Here is a 20,514-nt window from a genome sequence, read left to right on the forward strand (position 1 = left end):
ATGCTTTGGTAGTTAATGTGTGTGTTCTCCCTTCTGTTACACACAGGCACACATGTTCACACTCAGGGCCATGCTGTCAGCCCGAGAGAGGGCCGTCAGGCAGCTGTGTTTATCTTACGATGGGCGTTTCCTAAAGAGAGGCCGTATTTCCTCAGACCTCTTTCACCTACAGCTAACATTAACACTGTGTCCATTAGTTAATCTGCAGAGGTACTACACAAATATGGCCACTGTGACTGCTTGAGAGCTACATTACTAGATGAATTACTGGTTCAAATGGAACTTTTTAATAAGTCACCATGATTAGTTGGCAGTTTTAACGATGACTGTGCATATCTTCTTGTTTTCTTAACTAATTCTTTACCCATCTGCTGGTTCCAGCCTTTTTTCCCTTACTGTTATGATTTATAAACATCTTAGCCAGTTTGCACAGATTTGCACTGCTTTTATAGTAATCCTTGGGGTGTCATGTGTTCTGTTCTGTCTTTTTAATGTTTTATATACAGCTCTGGAAAAAAAATAAGAGACCACTTCAGTTTTTGAATCAGTTTCTCTGATTTTGCTATTTATAGGTATATGAGTAAAATGAGGATTGCTGTTTTATTCTATAAACTACAGACAACACTTCCCAAATTTCATATATAAATATTGTAATTTAGAGCATTTAATTGCAGAAAATAGGAAATGACTAAAATATTAAAACAGATGCAGAGCTTTCAGACTTCAAATAATGTAAAGAAAACAAGTTCATATTCCTGAAGTTTTAAGAGTTCAGAAATCAATTTTTGGTGCAGTTTTCATGCATCTTGGTATGTTCTCCTCCACCAGTCTTACACACTGCTTTTGGATAACTTTATGCCACTCCTGGTGCCAAAAAAATAAGATGTTTAAGATGTTATTTTGGGTTTGAAATGTGGTGTTTAACATGTGTGACAGCATTAGAATGGATTGGTAATATGAGGACAGTAATAAAACTCCTATATTGCACATTTACACATTTACATGAATGACTTGAGTCATTTGGAAAGTGTTTATAAAGTTGAAACAGAGGGCATGGCAGTGACTTTCATAGCACATGGGTGTGTTCCAGTGGTGCATGAGGTGTTGAAATGCCTGTTGTGTGTGCATTGTGTCCTTTTAAATTCCTGACTGATATCCAGTGAGGTGGAATGGGGGAAGGGGTGAAATGCAATGCCGGTAGCCGGTGCTTAAAAACTGGTTGATGCTGCTGCTGCTATGCTTTGGATATGAGCAATAATATTAGTATTCTCTTTTTCACTTTATTTCTTTTTGTATTAGGTGGTATTGATATAATTCAGTATCGCATTTTTAATAAATCAGGTGATATGCACTGTACGAATCCAAGTATCCTTATTGCATCATGCAAGTCATAAAACTACAATTTCAGAATTCAGCATATAAATAAACATGAATACTTTTCTATTACAAATTTATAAGGCACTGATTTAGAATTCTGAGAGTTAGAATCTGTAAATACACTTCTTAGAGCACAGTGTGTAATTTGAGGTGAACCTCTGTGTTTTCCATCTGCCTTGTGGTTTGTTGATTTTTCTCTTAATGAGGTACTTTTACCACATAAAGGGCTAGCTAAAGTCATTGTGTGGTAATCACACTCCCTCATTTCTAATAAAAGTAAAGATCGAGTAAATATGGGCGGGGTTTGGGCGGTCCTGTGTCTATTGTGCTTGTTCTGTTAAAATTGTGCAAACAAGATAGCAACTTCCAATTTTGCCGCCTTATGGCGTCTTTTGGCTTTTGGAATATTGCACTGGGAATGAACAGAGATGCACGTCAACTGTTATATACAGTTGGACCTTTAATAAGAACTTTTTTTGTAACAATATATATTGTCTGTGTTATGCCATTGATATCATGAAAAAATATAATGCCCCCTTTTAAATAGCAAAATTTTCACAAATGATTTTTATTGATGACTCAACATCAATGAAAAAGCAGCATACAGTCAAAATACTTGTACAGGAGTCATCCATTTTCAACAAATATATATATATATATATATATATATATATATATATATATATATATACACACACACACACACACAACATACAATAAAATGGTAAAACAAAAAATAAAGGATAAAAGCATGTGACAATCTAGAAGTAAAAATAACAATGAACTTTTAATTATTAATTATTACAAATATTTAGTCAGTAAAAATAATGAATTAATCAATAATGTAATTGTATTGTGCCCAATATACACTCTATGATATGAACCAGTTCTGTTACTTTGTACTGAAAAAACCCTATCCAGCACTAGTACCTAACTACAGTCACTGCCCGAATCTTCTGCACTCTACTTTACTCTGCTTTCTCTCGTGAATGAGACCCATATCTCTGTGGTATTATAGAGCACCACTAACTGTTCATAAGAGTACAGAAATATGGACTGTATCACCTATCAGCATAAATATGGATATTCATATATGTGCTCAGGATGACTGGGGTTTGTATGATTTGACTGCAGCTTGCACCAAAAGACTATGAAATATGTAATAAGCCTCCAATAAACCCCCAGTATGAAAAGGAAAAGATAGAGAGCAGTTCTCACGGGAATCTCCATCGCTAAGCTCTGCTGTGTGCAGTTGATAGCCAGGAGAATAGCTCTTCTCTTACATGTATCTCTCTCCCTCTCTCTCTCTCTCTCTCTCTCTCTCTCTCACCATGACAGCAGTCAGATACCAGCGCACAGAGCTTACATCAGTGACGCTGGTTAAAGTAAGACTCACTGTCCTGCGTTAACAACCTAGCAACCATTGCTGTTGTAGGAGATCAGAGGTTAGAGAATATTGCTTATTTGTTCTGGCTTGGTATTGGTAGTGTATTCATATTTAAAACAATGCATATAATAATAGAGGTGTCACAGTATAATACACTATATCTTTGAATAGCAGCAGATTTACAATATTACAGATGAGGGAGATACGATCAGCCAGTGTTTACAGTAATTTACAGTAACTATCTACTCTACCATTCCCAGCTAAACAGTTTGATGTTTTCTCTGTGTATGACTAAAAGAGACATTAATACATTATATGGACAAAAGTAATTTTTTGTTTGAGTAAACGTCTGTGCTTTCTGTTCCTTTTTTGAGCAGTGAAGATTTGATTGAATTTAACAAGCACTAAAAAAGGTCAGGATTAGGATAGTGTATAATAGCAGTTTTGTATTATTTAAAAAATATACTCTGTCAGCTTTATTGGAATGGCTTTCAGTTAACAGCTGTGCTGAACTTGTCAAGAGTTAATTACTTGAATTTCTTGCCCTTTTAATGTGTTTGAGAGCATCAGTTGTGTTGTAGAAAGGTAGAATTGGTATACAGTGAATAGATCTATTTGAGTAATGTCAAATCCATAATATGGCAAGAATTAAAGTAAGTAAAGAAAAGAAAAACTATAATAAATGTAGATCAGTCAGTCCCCCCCAAAAAATTGTAAATTATCCTCAGGTGCATTTTCAAAAACCATCCAAAATGTCATGATTAAACTGGCTCTCATCAGGACCACCCCAGGAAAGGAATACCAAGAGTTACCTCTATTGTACAGGATACATTTAATATATATATATATATATATATATATATATATATATATATATATATATATATATATATATATATATATATATTCTTTTAAGGTTTGTTTAACACATATTTTACTTCATGATTCCTTATGTGTTGCTTCATAGTCTGGATGACTTTTAGTATTAATTTAAAGTAAAGGGAAAAAAAAAGAAAACAAAAAAGGGATGTCCAAGCCTTTTACTGATGCTATATATATATATTTGGTTGCCAAATATTCTGTGCATCCCTATTAATATCAAAATCACATTGAACATAAACATATGTGTGCTGTGTAACATTACACAATGGTTACATAGAAAAAAATCAGTTTGAAAAACTTTGTAAGAAAATTCCATAGTGTGGTGAGTGGACCAATAAAAACCCTATTTTAATCCGTACCTCTTTGCATTAAAACTACTGTGGCATGACGTGATCAGCTGCTCAAAATTCCTGTTACTGTGTAAAGCTGAGTAAATGAGTAACAGATGTGTAATTCAGTTAAAGATGACACATTTGTTGAACAAAATATTTTGATCAAAATTACATTTTTATCTATGTAATTGTGAATTTTGATTATGTACCCTTTTCTATTATTCTTTCACTTATTCTTTGGGGAAGGTCATATTTTTGCAGGTGTTTCTGCACAGTAGAATAGTGCACCACCTCTACAGAGTCTTTAATATTTGTGTTTAATATTCCTGAAGGTTCTTGGCAGTGAAACTGTTTTTTTTTTCTTTCTAGCAAACCTACCAGCAGTTCTCTCTGAAAGCTTTCTTGGTCTTCCAGACTTAGTGACCTTTTTAAACATTATTTATTTTATATAAAAAACCTTTTGAAATATTGATGCACCATACACTGTATCCTTTTGGGTACTGCCAGAAGTTTATTGATAATCTGATTCAATATTGATATTTTGAACACGTTCTTACTGCCCAGTAGTACCGTATTCATTGCTGCAGTCTTTTGGACCGTGGCCAGACTCCTGAAGTGTCCAGCCAGGATTAGAGCCAGCAACCCTGCTGCATCTGGTCAGCAGCCTCAGTTGCACCCTGCCGGACCTGGAGTCGGCCGGTTTTAGGTCTCGTCAGGTCAAGTCCCAGATAATAGCTCTTACACACACATATCGGTCAGTGTGTGCTGTAGGTATCGCGTCTGCAGGCTAATGCTGAGGCTATAATGAGCTGTCTCTTCTCTCCACAGAAACCCAATCTGACCCTCTCCACAGAAATCCCCGACCTGCCCGAGTGCTTTCAGCTGTCTGTGCTGGCATGGATCCCCTGCTTCTACCTGTGGCTCGTCTCCCCCCTTTACCTCTTTTACCTCAAGAGGAACAACAGAGGCTACATCATGATGTCTATATTAAACAGAGTCAAAACGGTACGGGCTTTTAGAGAACTTGTGGTTTTTACAGGATCACTGAAGTTTTCTCATTCATTTCTCCATCTCTGTCTCTGTGCAGGTGTTTGGCTTTATTTTATGGATCGTGTGCTGGACAGATCTTTTTGCCTCGTTCCATGAGATAAAAGAGAAGGACGTACCTCCAATATACTTTATTACTCCATTAATAGTTGGCATGACCATGGTATGTATAGAAGCATTAACATGTACATGCACAATATCAATATAACACCTTTTAAGTCCTCAGAATTTTTGAATATCGTAAACGATATTGTACCCTGAAATATCGTGCCATATCACCCACCCCTAATTATCACATCAGGATATTATTTTTTTGCTGTTTTTAGCAAAAAACTTCACACTGTTCTCATTTCCCATTATATATCTACTAGAGACAGATTATATCTATCCAGTGTCATTTATTTTACTTCAGGCCTGAATATATAGAGTCATATATCTCAGTTAGAGGTGTGCCATATCATATTATGTGCAATAATAATATTAAATTTCCATTATGTTGCAGTAGTGTTTTCTTTTTTTTATTCAGTGTTTTGTCATATCGCCAAGAGTATCGTTACTGCGAAAATACGATAATAATTATTGTGATATTATTTTATGGCCATATCGCCCACCCCTATTCGGCCTTGTTGTTTTTATTTCATACAAAGACTGTTTAACAATACAACAAAAAACAAGAAGGAGAAGAAATCCAAACTGATAGATCTATATCATTTGAATTTTACAGTTTTAGCAAACAAGAAGTGGAAACTAGAATAACCCAGTTTGGGACTTTGACCGCTTAGAATGCCTTTTGTTAAATATTGGTAATAAATTCTAAATATTTTTTAATGAAATTCTAATATTTTCTTCTGTTACTTCTTCTGGTTTTCCTTTTATTATTTACTAGTAAATGTAAGGTGATACAATTAAAAATCTTGTATTACGATATTTAAAGACCTTTTTGTTGCAACATTTTAGACCAAAAACAAAAGTAGCTGCAGATTCTTAAAACACCAACTACCCTAGCTCCTTGCTTTTGTAATTTGCAGCACTTCATCCAATTAAACAGAAAGAATTACACACCCTGTCATGAAAACAAAAGGCACTCAGTGTTGTTTAATCTGAAAAGTACTGTATAATGTGTATCACAATCACTAAATTACGGCTGTTGCATCAAAGGTACGGCTTCAGTTAAACAAAACTGACATTGCAATTTCTATAACAGACACTGTAGCACTAATAAACTGGAAGGCGAGTTTTGAATTTGCTCTACAGTTTTCTGCATCTCTTCCCGTCAGCTGTTGGCTACCTTCATTATCCAGTTTGAGCGGCTGAGAGGAGTGCAGTCCTCCGGGGTGCTTTTCATATTTTGGATGCTGTCTGTGCTGTGTGCCATCGTGCCTTTTCGCTCCAAGATCCTCCATGCCAACAAGGTTTGTATGAAATCTTATACCAAATGTGTCATCTGATCATCATGTTTTACCACTTTATTAACCTGATAAATTTGATATACATTCAGATCTTCTTTTGTTTTTAAATAAACGTAGGTTAGAAAACAATGCAGTGCACTTTAGTCTATGAATAGAGAAATTAACCACATACTGTAGCTGAATGGCGGGGCAGTAATTTTGATTTAATTGAACCTCTTTTATCACAGCACAGTATGTGGTATTGTTCCACACATCGCTTTTTTCTTAATGTTGATGTAGCTTTTAGATTTTAGATTTCTGAAGCAAATTAAAAAATACGATTTTGGCTTGCATTTGTAAAGATAACACTGATTACAGTCTAATTCAAGTCCAGGATTTGTTAGCACAACATTAGCCTAGCATTTCTTTTTCTAAATCCAAAAGACAAACAGGGTGTATGCTGAGCAGACTCATAGACTGCATTAAGAGACAAATCATATTTTTATATTTGTTCATGTGTTCATAGAGCTTCCGGTGGGCAGATGTGATTGTTAGCTGTCCTGTTGTGTGTGTTCTGAGCCTTTTCACACCTTTTTCTGTCTCATTTATATCAGGACTTTTTTTGCCAGTGGCTTTCACATCTGTTAACCTTTCCTGACTTTCGTGTTCACAGCTTGCCTTCATCTCCTATCTCTTCTCCCCTACTTCTCTCTCTCTCTCTCTCTCTCTCGCTCTTATTTTTTGTGTTTTTCCCATTTTCATGTCTGGCTGTCATCCTCCTTTCCCTCTCCCTCCCACGCTCCGAGTCGGGCGCTCAGGTCTGTGTAGAGTTCAGATGAGGACAGATCGGCTGCTGCTGCTGCTGCCGCCGAGAGGAATAGAAAAAGAGATGGAGAGAGAGAGAAGAGAAAGGAGTGCTGTTGTTTTTAAGTTCTGCTACTAACTTGCTTATCTAACGAAAAGGCCTCCAAGCTGGAGGCTGCATAAATGTCGGCCATTTATGCATAACGTTTCCTTGAATGTGAACAAAAGCAATACGAGGTCTATGATTTGTATAAAAAGGTGAAACGAGGGGAGGATGAAAAGTAGGTTAGAGGGATGTTTGTATTTTTGAGCTTGTTCCTGTGTTTGCAGGGAGAGAATGTGGACAAGCTGCGTTTCACAACCTTCTACATGTATTTTGGTCTCATATTGGTGGAGCTCATCATGTGCTGCTTCAATGAAAAGCCCCCACTCTTCTCCAGCGTGGTCACAGATCCTGTAAGTGTGTGTGTTTGTGTGTGTGTGTGTGTGTGTGTGTGTGTGTGTGTGTGTGTGTGTGTGTGTGTGTGTGTGTGTGTTTGCTTCACTAAGCATATAGGAGCACTTTGTAGTTCTATAGTTACAGACTGTAGTCCTTCTGTTTTATCTGCATTCTTTAACATCCTCCTTTCAGCCTGTTCTTCAATGATCAGGAACTCACTGGACCATCACAGAGCAGCTATTATTGAGGTGGTGGCTCATTACGAGTGGATTAGATACAGCAGGGCTGCTGGAGGTTTTAAACACCTCAGGGTCGCTGCAGTGAATGTGCACAATGTTAAAAAAAACTCCAGCAACACTGCTATAACTCTCATTCTATATTCTCTCATACCAGCACAGCACACATTAACACACAAACACAATGGCAGTGTCACTGCAGTGCAGAGAATGACCCACCACACAAATAACAGCTGCTCTGTGTTGGTTCTGTGGGGTCCTGACTGTTTGAAGAATAGGGTTAAAAGAAGGATGATAAAGGATGCAAAAAATCAGCAGGATTACAATTAGTAATTATAGAACAATATAGTGCTCATATGTGGTGTGCTCCAGTGGATTATTTTTAGTTTCTAACAAGTGTTGATGTTTAATGATGGATGTACAAAAATGTTTAAAGCTGGTTATACTTTATATACAGTGTCATGCAGAAGTCTGAAGTCTTGTTCAGTTAAATTCGCTCATCCCTATACTGATCAACCCCTGTGGTTAATAATTTGAGAGGTGTACTTTTGCTGGAATTCTGTACGTTTTTTCCAGATATACGTTAGCTTGTTGTGCCCAAAGAGTTCTGTTTTAGCTTCATAAATCCACAGGACAGGTTTCCAGAATGAATCCGAAACTTCTCTTGCTTTAGTGAGCATCAGTTATTTTAATTATTAGAGATTAGAGGAGACAATAGCTGCTGATTGTTGGGCAAGTTTTGAGGAGTTTCCTTACTGAAGCTTCCTTACAGTGACTGAACAGACCACATCCACACATATTTGAATATTTTTCTAACTAAAAACTAAGGTTTTTGGGTCTCCGAGTGATCCAGCGGGCTAAGCGCTGCCACTATGATCAGGAGATTTCTGTTTCGAATCCCGTTCATGTAGCTTGCCATCAGCTGCTGCCGTCCTGAGAGAGCACAATTCACTTTTTTGCTCTTTTTGGGTGGGTAGATGGCGATCTCTGCCAACATTACTCCAAAGGGTGATGTTAATCAGCACAAGGTGTCTGTAAGCTGATGTTTTCGCTGCGCTTTCCTCCGAACATGCTGGCTACTATGCTACTACTATGTCTTCATCCTCCTGGTGTTGGGGCATTGTTAGTGATGGGAGTCCTAATAAGTGGGTTAGGTTATTGGCCTTGTAATTTGGGGAGGAAATTTGGGGATAAAAATGAAGGGTTTTGATTGAATACTCATCCACACAAAAACAGAATTTTCGGTCGTTGAAAATACCCATGCTCGCTGTATAGTGAACTACATATTAACATGTGAACAAAAGGAGATACTGTTATATTACAAACATTACATTTTCTGTTTGGATTTAGAATCTGTAATTTAGTGACCTGCACTACACTAGTACACTATTTAGGGGTACTGTGTAAATTAGTTTTATTTTGAGGGGGGATTTTGTGTTTACTTCCTTATTCATGCTGTTTTAGTTTTTCTTTTTACGATATACAGATATTATCTTCCCCATACAGGGCTAGCATGCTTATGCAGGCATTTTGCCTTTGTGTGGACAGACAGAAAAGTTTTTTTAAATGATGGGAGGGTTTAAAATGTTTCTTTTTAACATCTGAATACGTGTGGATTGGACCTAAACTGTAAGACACAAGTAAAAGTTGTTTTTGCGTGGTGCTCCTGTTCTTTTTTCCTAATTTTCAAATTTTACAAGACAAAATAATATGCTAATCTTGCTTACCAGGAGTGCTCTAATTTGCCATGCTGCTGTACATTACTATAGTTTATAAACAGTATGCACTTTTATACAGAGTGCATAATATACAGTATGTTATATGTTATGCTCAGTGATCAAATTGTTACATGATATTATACTTTTATGATTTTTTTTAATACTATTTCATTTGGTTTTCTAGAATCCCTGTCCAGAATCTACAGCTGGCTTCCTTTCAAGAATGACGTTTTGGTGGTTTACCAGGTATACATCATACTGTGTTTTGTAATACATTTTCAGGGCACAGGTTTTGCTCCAGTGTTCTTTAGCTGCTATTTTTTTTATTGATCCACAAATGTGTTTTTAAGACATGTTTTCTGCATACACTCTTTAGTTTAGGACAGTATGTAATATACCACAGTTTCAAGTTAATGTTTAATGGATGATGGTACATATTACGGTATGTCATGCCAAGGTGAAGTGCGAATGTTTACAGATTTCCTGGAAACTGCTGATGCACGAACTAGAAAGTGGTATGTCTTCATTTGAATACATGAGTACATATAGTATTTCAGAAGCTTGCCAAGACTAACAATTTAACCCCTTACATAACCTAGAGTTAAAAAATATAACCCGTATGTTGTCATATACATTCACATTCTCATCATCAGCATCAGCTGTCCTCTACATCCCGCTTTCTCACTTTTTTATCTCTCAGTTGAGACTAAATCACCACATTTCCCATGTAATTCAGCAGTGAAGCTGCATGTAAATTGATGGTGCTAATAATACCCAGTTATTTGGCTGCTTCCAAGCAGGCTGTGTGAGCCAGGAGCTGCAGGAGAGAAAAGTCTATTAGCAAAACACCAAAAAAATGAAAAAGTTTTCATTAAAAATGATTAATGATTGCTCTGGAAATGGAATTTCATAATGTTCAAATTAAATTTGGTCTCTATAGTTGTGTAAATATATATATATATATATATGCCAATGCCTGTATATGTTATGAGGTGTTCTCATGTGAGTGAGGATGAACACTGTCCAGTGTGCTCATGGCAAGGTGACAGTTTGAGTGAGACCTGATAGTATTCACCATTTCTGAAGTTGTGCTGGCATTTAAAATTCCTAGAACCAAGGTGTCACCTGTGCACTGAAAACATGTCATAGAAGGCATTATCTCCCACAGTGGACAGTGCAGTGGGTGGTGATGATCAGTAATAGTGGCGTCTGGCTAGAATTGTCTATATGTACAGTTTAGAGATTCTAACCAAAAAGCTGTATCTAGGAAACAATGGTGAAGTGTTCAGAAAACAAACGTAATCATATTAATATGCTATTATTTATCCGAAAAAGGAATTATAGGCTTTTATTTTGTGCAGCAACTCCTAACAGTGAGGTTTGACTCCAGATATACAGTACAGTACCAGGGCTGTATGATTTGTGCAGTGCAGAAAACACAGGCAGAATTGCAGAATTAAATGTAAGGCTTACAATTAACTTAAAAAAATAAATTCTGTATTAAAAATATATACGAAAAAGCGGACTTTAGAAAAAACATATTATGTAAAAAAAAAAAAAAAAAAATCAGACCTCATAGGGCTCTACCATACTGTGTTTAAGTGTGTGAGACTGATTCTTGTTTCTCTTTTTTTGTTTTTCAGCATGGCTATAAAAGGCTACAAATCCCCATTGGAGACGAAAGACCTGTGGTCCCTAAACAAGCAGGACAGCTCCGAGTTGGTGGTGCCTAAGCTCCTCAGGGAATGGGAAGGGGAAAAGTCTAAAGCACAGAGGTGTGGATCAGTGCTGGACACAAGTGACAGTTTTGTGATTCTGTGTTATTTCCTTTGAAAATGAAACTTGCAGCTGAACTGTATATGCAGCCATAGTACTTACATACACACTCGCACAAACAAGGAAAAATACAATATCAAAACAAATTATTAATACAATAACAGACAGACACAAACATATAAATAACTATATTGCATCACAAATTATTGATTAATAGAGTCTGAGTTGTTCATACAAATAAAGAAAAGGAGGCAAGAGGCAACAGCCTGAGATTTGGAACAAGTCACTTTATATGTACCTAAATGGTATCCTAGAGCGCTACATCATCTAGATGTACCATAATTTGTACATATATTTGTGATTATTTCAAAAGAAATGTGTATTTAAACGTGTTTAATTTTGGCAAGTAGATTGGGTGACAGTAGGTTGACTGCAGTTATTACTTCACTATAAGTGTATCACCTTCATTTATGACTCAGAGAAGAAAACAGAAAGCAAAAATTGTAATGTTCTCTCAAGTCAGGTCAGAGAGACTTTCATTTCTTTTGTAGTTCTAGTTACGCACAAACAAAATCAAAGAAGGTCTTTCTGTCTACTTTGATTCTTGGCATTTGTGTGGCTTTTGACATTCATCTGTGGTGTTAAGAAAAGTCCCTTGTGTCCTGTTTAGAAATCCGTTGTGCAAATGCTCGTTCACGTTTAAAAGTTAATTTGCTGTGTTTGGCACTTAGGAGTGTCTGTTCTTAGCTCAACATTGTCAAGTTGTCTCTTTGCAAACACTTCCAAGTTTAGCAGACATTAGCAAATTTATGATATATTACTTATTCAGTGGGGAAATCATTTTTTAGAATGAACTACTACATTCAGTTCCTCAGTTAAGTTCTCCATTCATTTCTCCTCTAAACCAACTTTATCTTCTGAGCCCCTGTACTACTCATTAACAGCTTTAATCACTTAAAAGGTGCCCTGGAAGGGAAAACTGTATTTATCTTGGCTTTCTTTTCTTCTTTGAAAGGTAAATTTGGCATAGCCAAAATAGAACAGCAAACCCTGCCCACTCCGAAGTCCTCAACCTGTTTTGTTTCAACGGTTTATCAGGGAGTGCAGCTAAAACGCTAAAAGCTAACATGAATTTGGCTGGCTGGAGAAGGGAGAAGAAGAAAGACTCTAAAGGCTAAGCTAATCCAGCCAGCTGTTTACAGTGTATTTAGCTAGAATGCAGCCCATGCCAAGATGACTGTGCTAAGCTAAAATATGCTATGCTATGTGGCTACTGTGGGCTGACACACGCATACTTTAAAACAAACCAATACAAACTGAAATCTTAAAGTCAGAATACTGCTATCTTTACCACAGAATATGACCAAGGCTTGTTTTTGAAAAGAAAAAAAAATTATATATATTTTTTATCATTGAGAATCAGGGTTACGTATGGAGGGGTAATTGGAGTAATAATGAGGACTAGAGAATAACGTTTGACTTCAGTGGTCTATAACATAGTTGTAAATAGGCTTGTAAAACCAAATCTGAGCATTTATCACCAAAGCTAAAGTTGCATACTTAATACTTACTATTTATACATTTAAACTGTAATTTTCACTATAAGGTGCACTTAAAATCCTTTAATTTTACCAAAAATAGTCAGTGCGCCTTATAAACAGGTGAGCCTTATGTATAAATTTTATCAGTCAGGTTGTAAGCAGCAGTAAAGCCACTCCAATGAAGTACAGCGTTATAAAGGAGTTTCCGCTTAGTTTCTTCAGCACAGAGGCTGGAGCAGTATTAGAACTAGCCGCTAACCTAGCTAAGCACTAACTTTTTTGCCATTCAGAGGCTAGTATATTGAGCTGTAGTCTGCTGCTAACCCTAGCTAGCTTTGCTGGAGCAGCATTAGCATTAGCAGCTAAGCGTTAGCTATTTTTTCATTTAGAGGTGAATATATCGGACTGTTGTCTGTGCATTTACCCTGTTAAAACAAGCTATGTGGAACCGCTAGCTAATATCTCCCTGGCTTATTGGAACATTCAGTGTTCCTCAGTGTAGCGCTGTTTGATGGTTAGCCGCTAATGCTAATGCTGCTGTGCTCAGGAAATCTTGAAATCTAAGATTACTGTAAATAAACAGAAGTTTTTTTCTCACCCAAATAAACAATTTCCAGCAGAGAAATCTTTGTTGATAAACGTCCAGCACTTGACTGACTTTAAAATAATGTTTTTTTTTTTAATAATTACAGTTTTGTTTACTTAGCTTAGCTTTACAGCTTCTGTTGAATTAGAAGGAAAACATCACAACACCCATGTTGCTTACTAGTGTCGCCTTATGTATAAAAAAAGACTTTCATTGATAGTGCGCTTTATTATACTGTGCGCCTTATAGTACGATAACATAAAATACTCAATATATGCATTCCTGTGGTAAAATGTACAATTCAAATGAAAAGAATTTATTAAAATTAAATTTGCAAGTGAGCAATTGTAAAAACATCTGCCTATCCCCAACATGATGGAGAATCAATATTGTGATTAGCTCATTTTCTGCTGTGGAATACTCACAATACTCAGCACTCATACAAAAACAGAAACCTGTAATTCTAATAAAAATGGATGCTGACATGCTGACAGCATGAAAGAACAGTCTCTTATAAAACATGCTCTAACCAGAATCTCCTCTTCTCCCCCACAGCATTGAGCAGGACGTGAACGGACAGGCAGTGTACTCTAAAGCTGGGGCTGAGACCAACCATGTGGAAGTCAACCCTGAGGAGGTGGAGGTGCTGCTGTCCAGCAAGAAAGACACTCCTCAGCCTTCGTTTCTGCGCTCTCTGCTCAAGGCTTTCGGCCCCTACTTTCTCATTGGCTCAGCCTTCAAACTGCTGCAGGATCTCATCACCTTCATCAATCCACAGCTGCTCAGGTGAAGGCTAGTGGCAGCTTACATAACACGCCTTAAAGGGCCCACGTACTTTTTTTTCTTTGTTTTGAGTTATTTTCTGGCATTTGTTTGCTTCTTATTACTGCTTAGAGTCATTGCTAACACGTTAATGCGTGTGATTAAATGTTACATTTTTTGCGCAAATGAATCCATTTTGGCCCATATTTCCTCTCATAATTTTACATTTTTACAGAGTCAATTGACTCTGTTCTGGCATCACTACTGTTAAGTTAAAATGGTAGATTACTTCTTATTAATTTTGAAATAAGTTCTTCTACTTCTCTGTCCCTCTCTCACTTTCTTTCTCTCTTTCTCTCACTCTCTCCTGTGAAGCGTAAGTTTGCCATGTTTCCTCTTCTACCTGCTTGATCTCCTCCTTTATCTGGTAAAAGTAGTATTTATAAGTAGTTTTGCTGTTTGAGATATTAGGGCTTTTATGTCCTAATGCTCTCCCTAAAACCTTTGCAAATCCTGTGTGAAACATGAGCTGTTTGACAAAAGTTTGCACTTGTCATCATGTTTCACTATACCCTAATACCATTTCACACTGGATTTCTTTTTTAAACATAATCAAAACTACACAGAAATGTTATAATATACTGTATTTTTACTATAGCCAAGTATCTATCTATTACATCTAGTACATCTATTTGTTTTATTTTCTGGAAGTAAATAAAGTACAAGCATTTTAACTTTGATTAATCACAATTAATCATGATTAATAAAAAAAACATTGTCATTCATTTGATAAATTTATTTTATCAATTTACCATTAGTTTTTTTCTAAATATTATACATGCAACAGTAACTGCCATACTGTATATCCGGTACATACTAGGATTGTTGGATGCAATATTACAAAAATTGAAAATACAATTTATACAGTACAAAAGAGAGATTTATCCAGAAGGAAATGTGTATATTGAGGGAGCATTTCTATCCGGCTCCAGCAGACAAGAGATGCCTGGTATCCGGCAGTTAAGAGTCGCTAGAAATTTACAATGGGGAAGTAAGTGGCATATGATGACACATAGTCATGGTGAATAGTTGCAGGAAAGATGACGTGAGGTGATAAATGATGTTTGATCAGTCTTATCTTAGGGTTTGGTGCGTTTATGAGCCGTTGTCATCGACTTTTCCGTTGCTGGGTTTCCTGCAATGCCGCTATCTTGTACTTAAAAAGACATTAGACGAGCACCAGCGAGGCCTAATCAAGTGGCACGGAAAGGAGCCTAGGTAGTGAACAGATGTCACTGTACTGTTTGCTTCTATAAAATCCATTGTACGAGTCCTTTTCAATGGTCTTCTATTGTGGTGGACACAATAGCCGTCATGGTTGCTAGCGCAGACTTTGTCCTATATAACCTTGGCTTTCAAAAAAAGCCTCAGAGCATATAAAATAAATAAATATGCACACATATATATTTTACTAGGAACCTTTATCATGTTTGTTCGGGCCGACTGAAGTAAATATGAGCTGTGTATGCTGATTAGATGGTGAGCATGTGAACAATGCTAGCTTGTCGTGCTGCTTTGCGTTTAGGCCTCTGGCGGCGTTTGAGAGGGTTTTCAGTTATTTGCAAAGCAAATGCAATATGCAAATTTGTTTCCAGTGCAGTGTGTATGTGAACGTGTGATCGGGGGTACTAGTTTGTGTTGGAAATCTATGGGTACAAATCTATCCAAACATTTCTCAGCCAGTCTATGGTTTCATTGGAATAGCTGAACTAAACTTTATTTATTTTCTTGAGCATTTAATTTTGCCTGAGCTGTATACCAAGACTAAAATAATACTGCTTTACATCTGTTTTGTTTTATGTTGACTTATTAAACATTGTATTTGGCTTAGTCTGTTTTTACTGGTGGGAACACTACATTCATACTCTAGTTCATACAACAAACATGTGGGCCACAGTCAAACAAATACTGCTGGGGCTTGACTTACTTCCAAACGAGATCTTCAAGATGACTGTGCTAACCTAGGATATGCTATGCTGCAAAGCAATTAGCTCTGCCCAGTAGAGGCAGATTTGGAGTTTTTTTTTTTTTTACTTTTTATGTAGTTTGTCCTGTTTTTATTTGTGGAAGTTCCATGCATACTCCATTGCAAACCTAACAAGAGAGCCATGGTCTGAGAAAATAATATTTTGCTTTTTCCAGATCTGCCTTTTATCATTTTACTCTTTACAGACACCTGAAAATATCAAATCACAAACTACTGCTAACATTGCCATGCAAGTACACAGACCACAAAACAGGCTATAGGAAAGCAACCTATGAAGCAAGCAGATGCTAGGAGGGTAGTAAGCTAAAAGCTAAGCTAATCCAGCTGACTGTCTACAGTCTCTTTACCAATTCAACTACAATTCAGCCCAGGCCAAAACGCCAATGCTAAGATACCATATACTATGATATGTAACTTCTGTGCGCCATGAGGATTCTGTTACGACCTGTTTACGGAAAGTAAAGAAACGCCAGTAAAGTGAGCAGGACTAGGAAGCTGTTAGACTAAAAGCTAAGCTAACCTGGCTATAGTCTAGTTAGCTTTTGGGCTAGAAGCCAGGCCATGCCATGATTGCAGTGCTAGACTAGGATATGCTATGAGACATGGACTCTGTAGGCCATCATGGTTCTACTAAGGCAAATATTTGTACGAAGTAAGATTTTTTCCAAGTTAAAAATTGCTGTTCATCTGCCTTGTAGAGGCAAATGCAGAGTTAATAAACTTTTTATTTGGTTTGATATGTTTTGACCAGTGGAGACACTCCAGTGCTCACCAAACAAGAGGGTCATGATCCCAAAAATTCATAACATGTTTTTGCCTGTGCACATCTGCAGTGTTCTGTCCATGCAAACCTTTACAGATTCTTAAAACATCCAATCACAAGCTGTTGCCTAATTGCACACAAATGGCGAACAGCCCCTTTACTCACACTTTTATTTTGGCAGGCTGTGTGCCCTCGTTGTGCCATAGATTCAGCAAGATGTTAGATGTTAGATGCAAGTTAGTTTACAGATGGAAAATTTTAACCACTGTAAAGCCATTGGCTAATGATATGCCTCCAACTGGGCATGGCTTCATTGTTTCTCATTTATTGGAGTACCCCTTACAGCACTGCATCTCATTTTCTCTATTGACGAAGACACCGCCTGAGGCACGAAACCCCTACACAAGTAGGGCAGTTGATAATGTACATCGTTATTTTAAGTCGCATTTGTCTGCCAAATGTAATGTTATGTAATGTAATAATAGCACCTTTTCAGCTGGAAGGGCACACATAGAACGGCATTCATTAAAGAAAAAACAAGTCATTTTGGGGCACATGATCATGAGTAATTGAAAAACTGGACACACTAGAGGTCACTTGATCATTCTTTTACCACCTGAAGGGCAATTTTGTATTAATAAAATGAGTATTAGATTGTAAATACTGTACTACCATCATCTGAGATTAACATAATGGGAATCTGACAGTTGTTTTTGATGAATGGACCAATAAAAATGCTCCATAATGGCTTGGAATAAAATATTTTTCCAATGACTTCCATTTAAAGAGCTTGAGTAGTTTTCAAAGGAGATTAGAGTAAAACTATCCTAGAACCATCCACATAGATTCTGTGACAGTACTATTATTTTAAACATAAATTCACTAAAAAAGAGGAAAACTTCCACGGGGGTTAATTTAATAATTTTTGTAGTCGATGCGTTTTCTTTTGATTTGTTTCTGTTTGATGTGATTTTTATTAAAAACGCATCACAGTAAAGATAAGCAGCTTTACAAACCTTTAAATGATGTGGTTATAATGTATTGTGTGTATTTAATAACTGTGCACAAAAAAGTATTGCTACTTAGCACTTGTTGATCTTTCACATTAACTGTCATTTGTTTTGAATATTTTATTTATATGTTAATTATTTTACAGGAATTTATGGTTCACTGTTATGTTCACTGATTTTCTCTCTTCTGTCTCTCTGTTTTAGAATGCTGATTGAATTCACCAAAGAGACGGGAGTCCCGTCATGGTGGGGCTTCGCTCTGGCCTTCATGATGTTCGGATGCGCCCTGCTACAGACACTCATCCTGCACCAACACTTTCAGTACTGCTTTGTCACGGGCATGAGGCTGCGCACGGCTATCATAGGAGCCATCTACCGGAAGGTAAACACACACACAGCTAGATGTAGATATTAGATACAGTCCAGATTACAAACTTGATAGATTTGTTAATCTGAAACTATTGGTTCACTTTATAAATAGTCAGTTTTGTCAAGTTAAGACTGGCTCTGTCATGTTTTTGTGGACCATTTGGAAAAATTCCAAAACTGTTTCCACAAAGTTGGGAGAATGACAGTGTCCAAAATGCATTGAAAGGGACCTAGCCCAACTCCGAAAAAACAACCCCAGACCATAATCCCCTCTCCTCCAAACTTTATACATTGGGACAATGCCGTCAAACAAAAACTGTTCTCCTGGCAACTGCCAAACCCAGATTCCATTATCAGATTGCTAAACGGAGAAGTGTGATTATAAAACTCCAGAGAACAAGCCCCCACTGCTCTAGAGTCTAGTGATGGCGTGCTTTACACCACTGCATCTGACTCAATGCACTGCGCTTGGTGATGCAGGTTCCCATATTATGGAGCTTGCTATACTCACTGTTCTTCTGCTAATCTGAAGGACACATGAGGTTTGGAGGTCTGTAGTTCATGACACACAATGTGCTTCAGGATGTGCTGACCTGCACTGTTATTGTACAGGTTCCTGTTGTTTCCAATCACTTCCACTGTGTTTTAATATCACTGACAGAATATTTAGTATTGAGAAATTTGCACAGATGGCATCCTCCAATGCTGGGATTTAGTTCCTGAGATCGACCCATTATTTCACAAATGTCTACATGTCTATAGGTGCTTGGTTTCATACAGCTGTGGCCATGGCAGTGATTTGGAAAACCTGAATATTTTTGGCATATTAGTGTACTTATATCAGTTTGAGTATACATTCTGAAACCATAAATGACTAGGGCTGCAACGATTGGTCAATATAATTTAAGTCAATTATAACAATTTGTCGACACCAAATGTTCATTTTCGACTAATCGTTAATTTGTAGTGTAGCACTACATAAATGAACGTGGACAGAAACACAATGGGAGTAGGGTAATGGTCTCAATCTCACAGCAGATTACACATTTCCTCATAAAATAGCAGCACAAAATGGCATTTAAATGTTCTGGACATTTCTACGCATTCAAATCTCAATTAAATCTCTTTCAATCTTTTTGAACTGATAGAGAAATCTAGAAACAGGAGGCATACCCACAGCAAGCATTGCCATTGGAGGGAATGGCAGAAATAATCGTTGACTAATCGACTGATCAGAGAAATAATCAGAAGATTAGTCAACTACCAAAATAATCATTAGTTGCATCCCTATAAGTCAATAGCCAACACTAGCCTCATTAAACACATGCAGGTACATTGCCCTCTAGCCCAGATTTTGTCTGTGTGAGAAAGGCTAGTAATGTCATTGTGTTGCTGCAGTTGATACGGGCTCCTTTAGTGGAGGCACGCATTGTGCTGCGCTGCTGAGTCAGAATGCATTCATAAGCTTCAGAACGTGCTTGAGTGACTTGGCCTGTGTAGTAACAGGCTTTTTTCTTTGTGTCATGGCTTTGATAAATGAGTAGGTAAAGAAAAAGGAGCTGTCCTGTGTGTGAGTGAGTGAGTGAGCAGAGGGGTGTGCATTTTTTGTTGTACTCTACTCTAGTGCACTTTTACCCAGTGGTATGTAATTGTTTGAGTGAGGCCAGGCCACTCCTGTCTGATTCACGAATGTTTACAAAGGAGTAGGAAGATGGATTATAAGGGAAGTGCCGCAGCCCTACTGAGCCATCTATTTTCAGAGAAGTAAAACTAGTTATGCAGGAGTATATTAGAGGAAGAGTATACTGAACAGTGTTCACAGGGACAGGCTTACAGAATCGGACACATTCCACAGCAACTCGTCTAGAGCATGTCTAGTCTGGTCACAAAGTTTCTATAGAAACATTGCATGAAACGACTAAAAACTCAAAGCACATTTTCAGAAAGCACATTTTTTATCATGTTTTTTTTAACCTTAGGGCTGCAACTTTTGGAAGTTTTTGGTTAGTCATTAACCTTTTCTGTCATTCCCTCAATCACTGTCTCCTAT

At 37.2% G+C, this 20,514-nt stretch overlaps 1 protein-coding gene across 3 annotated transcripts in view; it reads left to right on the plus strand.

The window, feature by feature from the left end:
• Positions 1 to 20,514, plus strand: part of abcc3 (ATP-binding cassette, sub-family C (CFTR/MRP), member 3) — a 69,986-nt gene that overhangs the window by 20,758 nt on the left and 28,714 nt on the right. For all 3 annotated transcript variants that reach the window (XM_007257239.4, XM_007257238.4, XM_007257237.4), the window contains exons 2-9: positions 4,807 to 4,983; positions 5,066 to 5,188; positions 6,303 to 6,437; positions 7,548 to 7,673; positions 9,795 to 9,856; positions 11,254 to 11,385; positions 14,069 to 14,299; positions 18,300 to 18,477. In XM_007257239.4, coding sequence (XP_007257301.3) covers positions 4,807 to 4,983; positions 5,066 to 5,188; positions 6,303 to 6,437; positions 7,548 to 7,673; positions 9,795 to 9,856; positions 11,254 to 11,385; positions 14,069 to 14,299; positions 18,300 to 18,477 — 1,164 coding nt within the window. The remainder of the gene's footprint in view (positions 1 to 4,806; positions 4,984 to 5,065; positions 5,189 to 6,302; positions 6,438 to 7,547; positions 7,674 to 9,794; positions 9,857 to 11,253; positions 11,386 to 14,068; positions 14,300 to 18,299; positions 18,478 to 20,514) is intronic.

Source organism: Astyanax mexicanus, chromosome 15, assembly GCF_023375975.1.
Source record: "Astyanax mexicanus isolate ESR-SI-001 chromosome 15, AstMex3_surface, whole genome shotgun sequence".
In the NCBI taxonomy this organism is placed as follows: Eukaryota; Metazoa; Chordata; class Actinopteri; order Characiformes; family Acestrorhamphidae; genus Astyanax; species Astyanax mexicanus.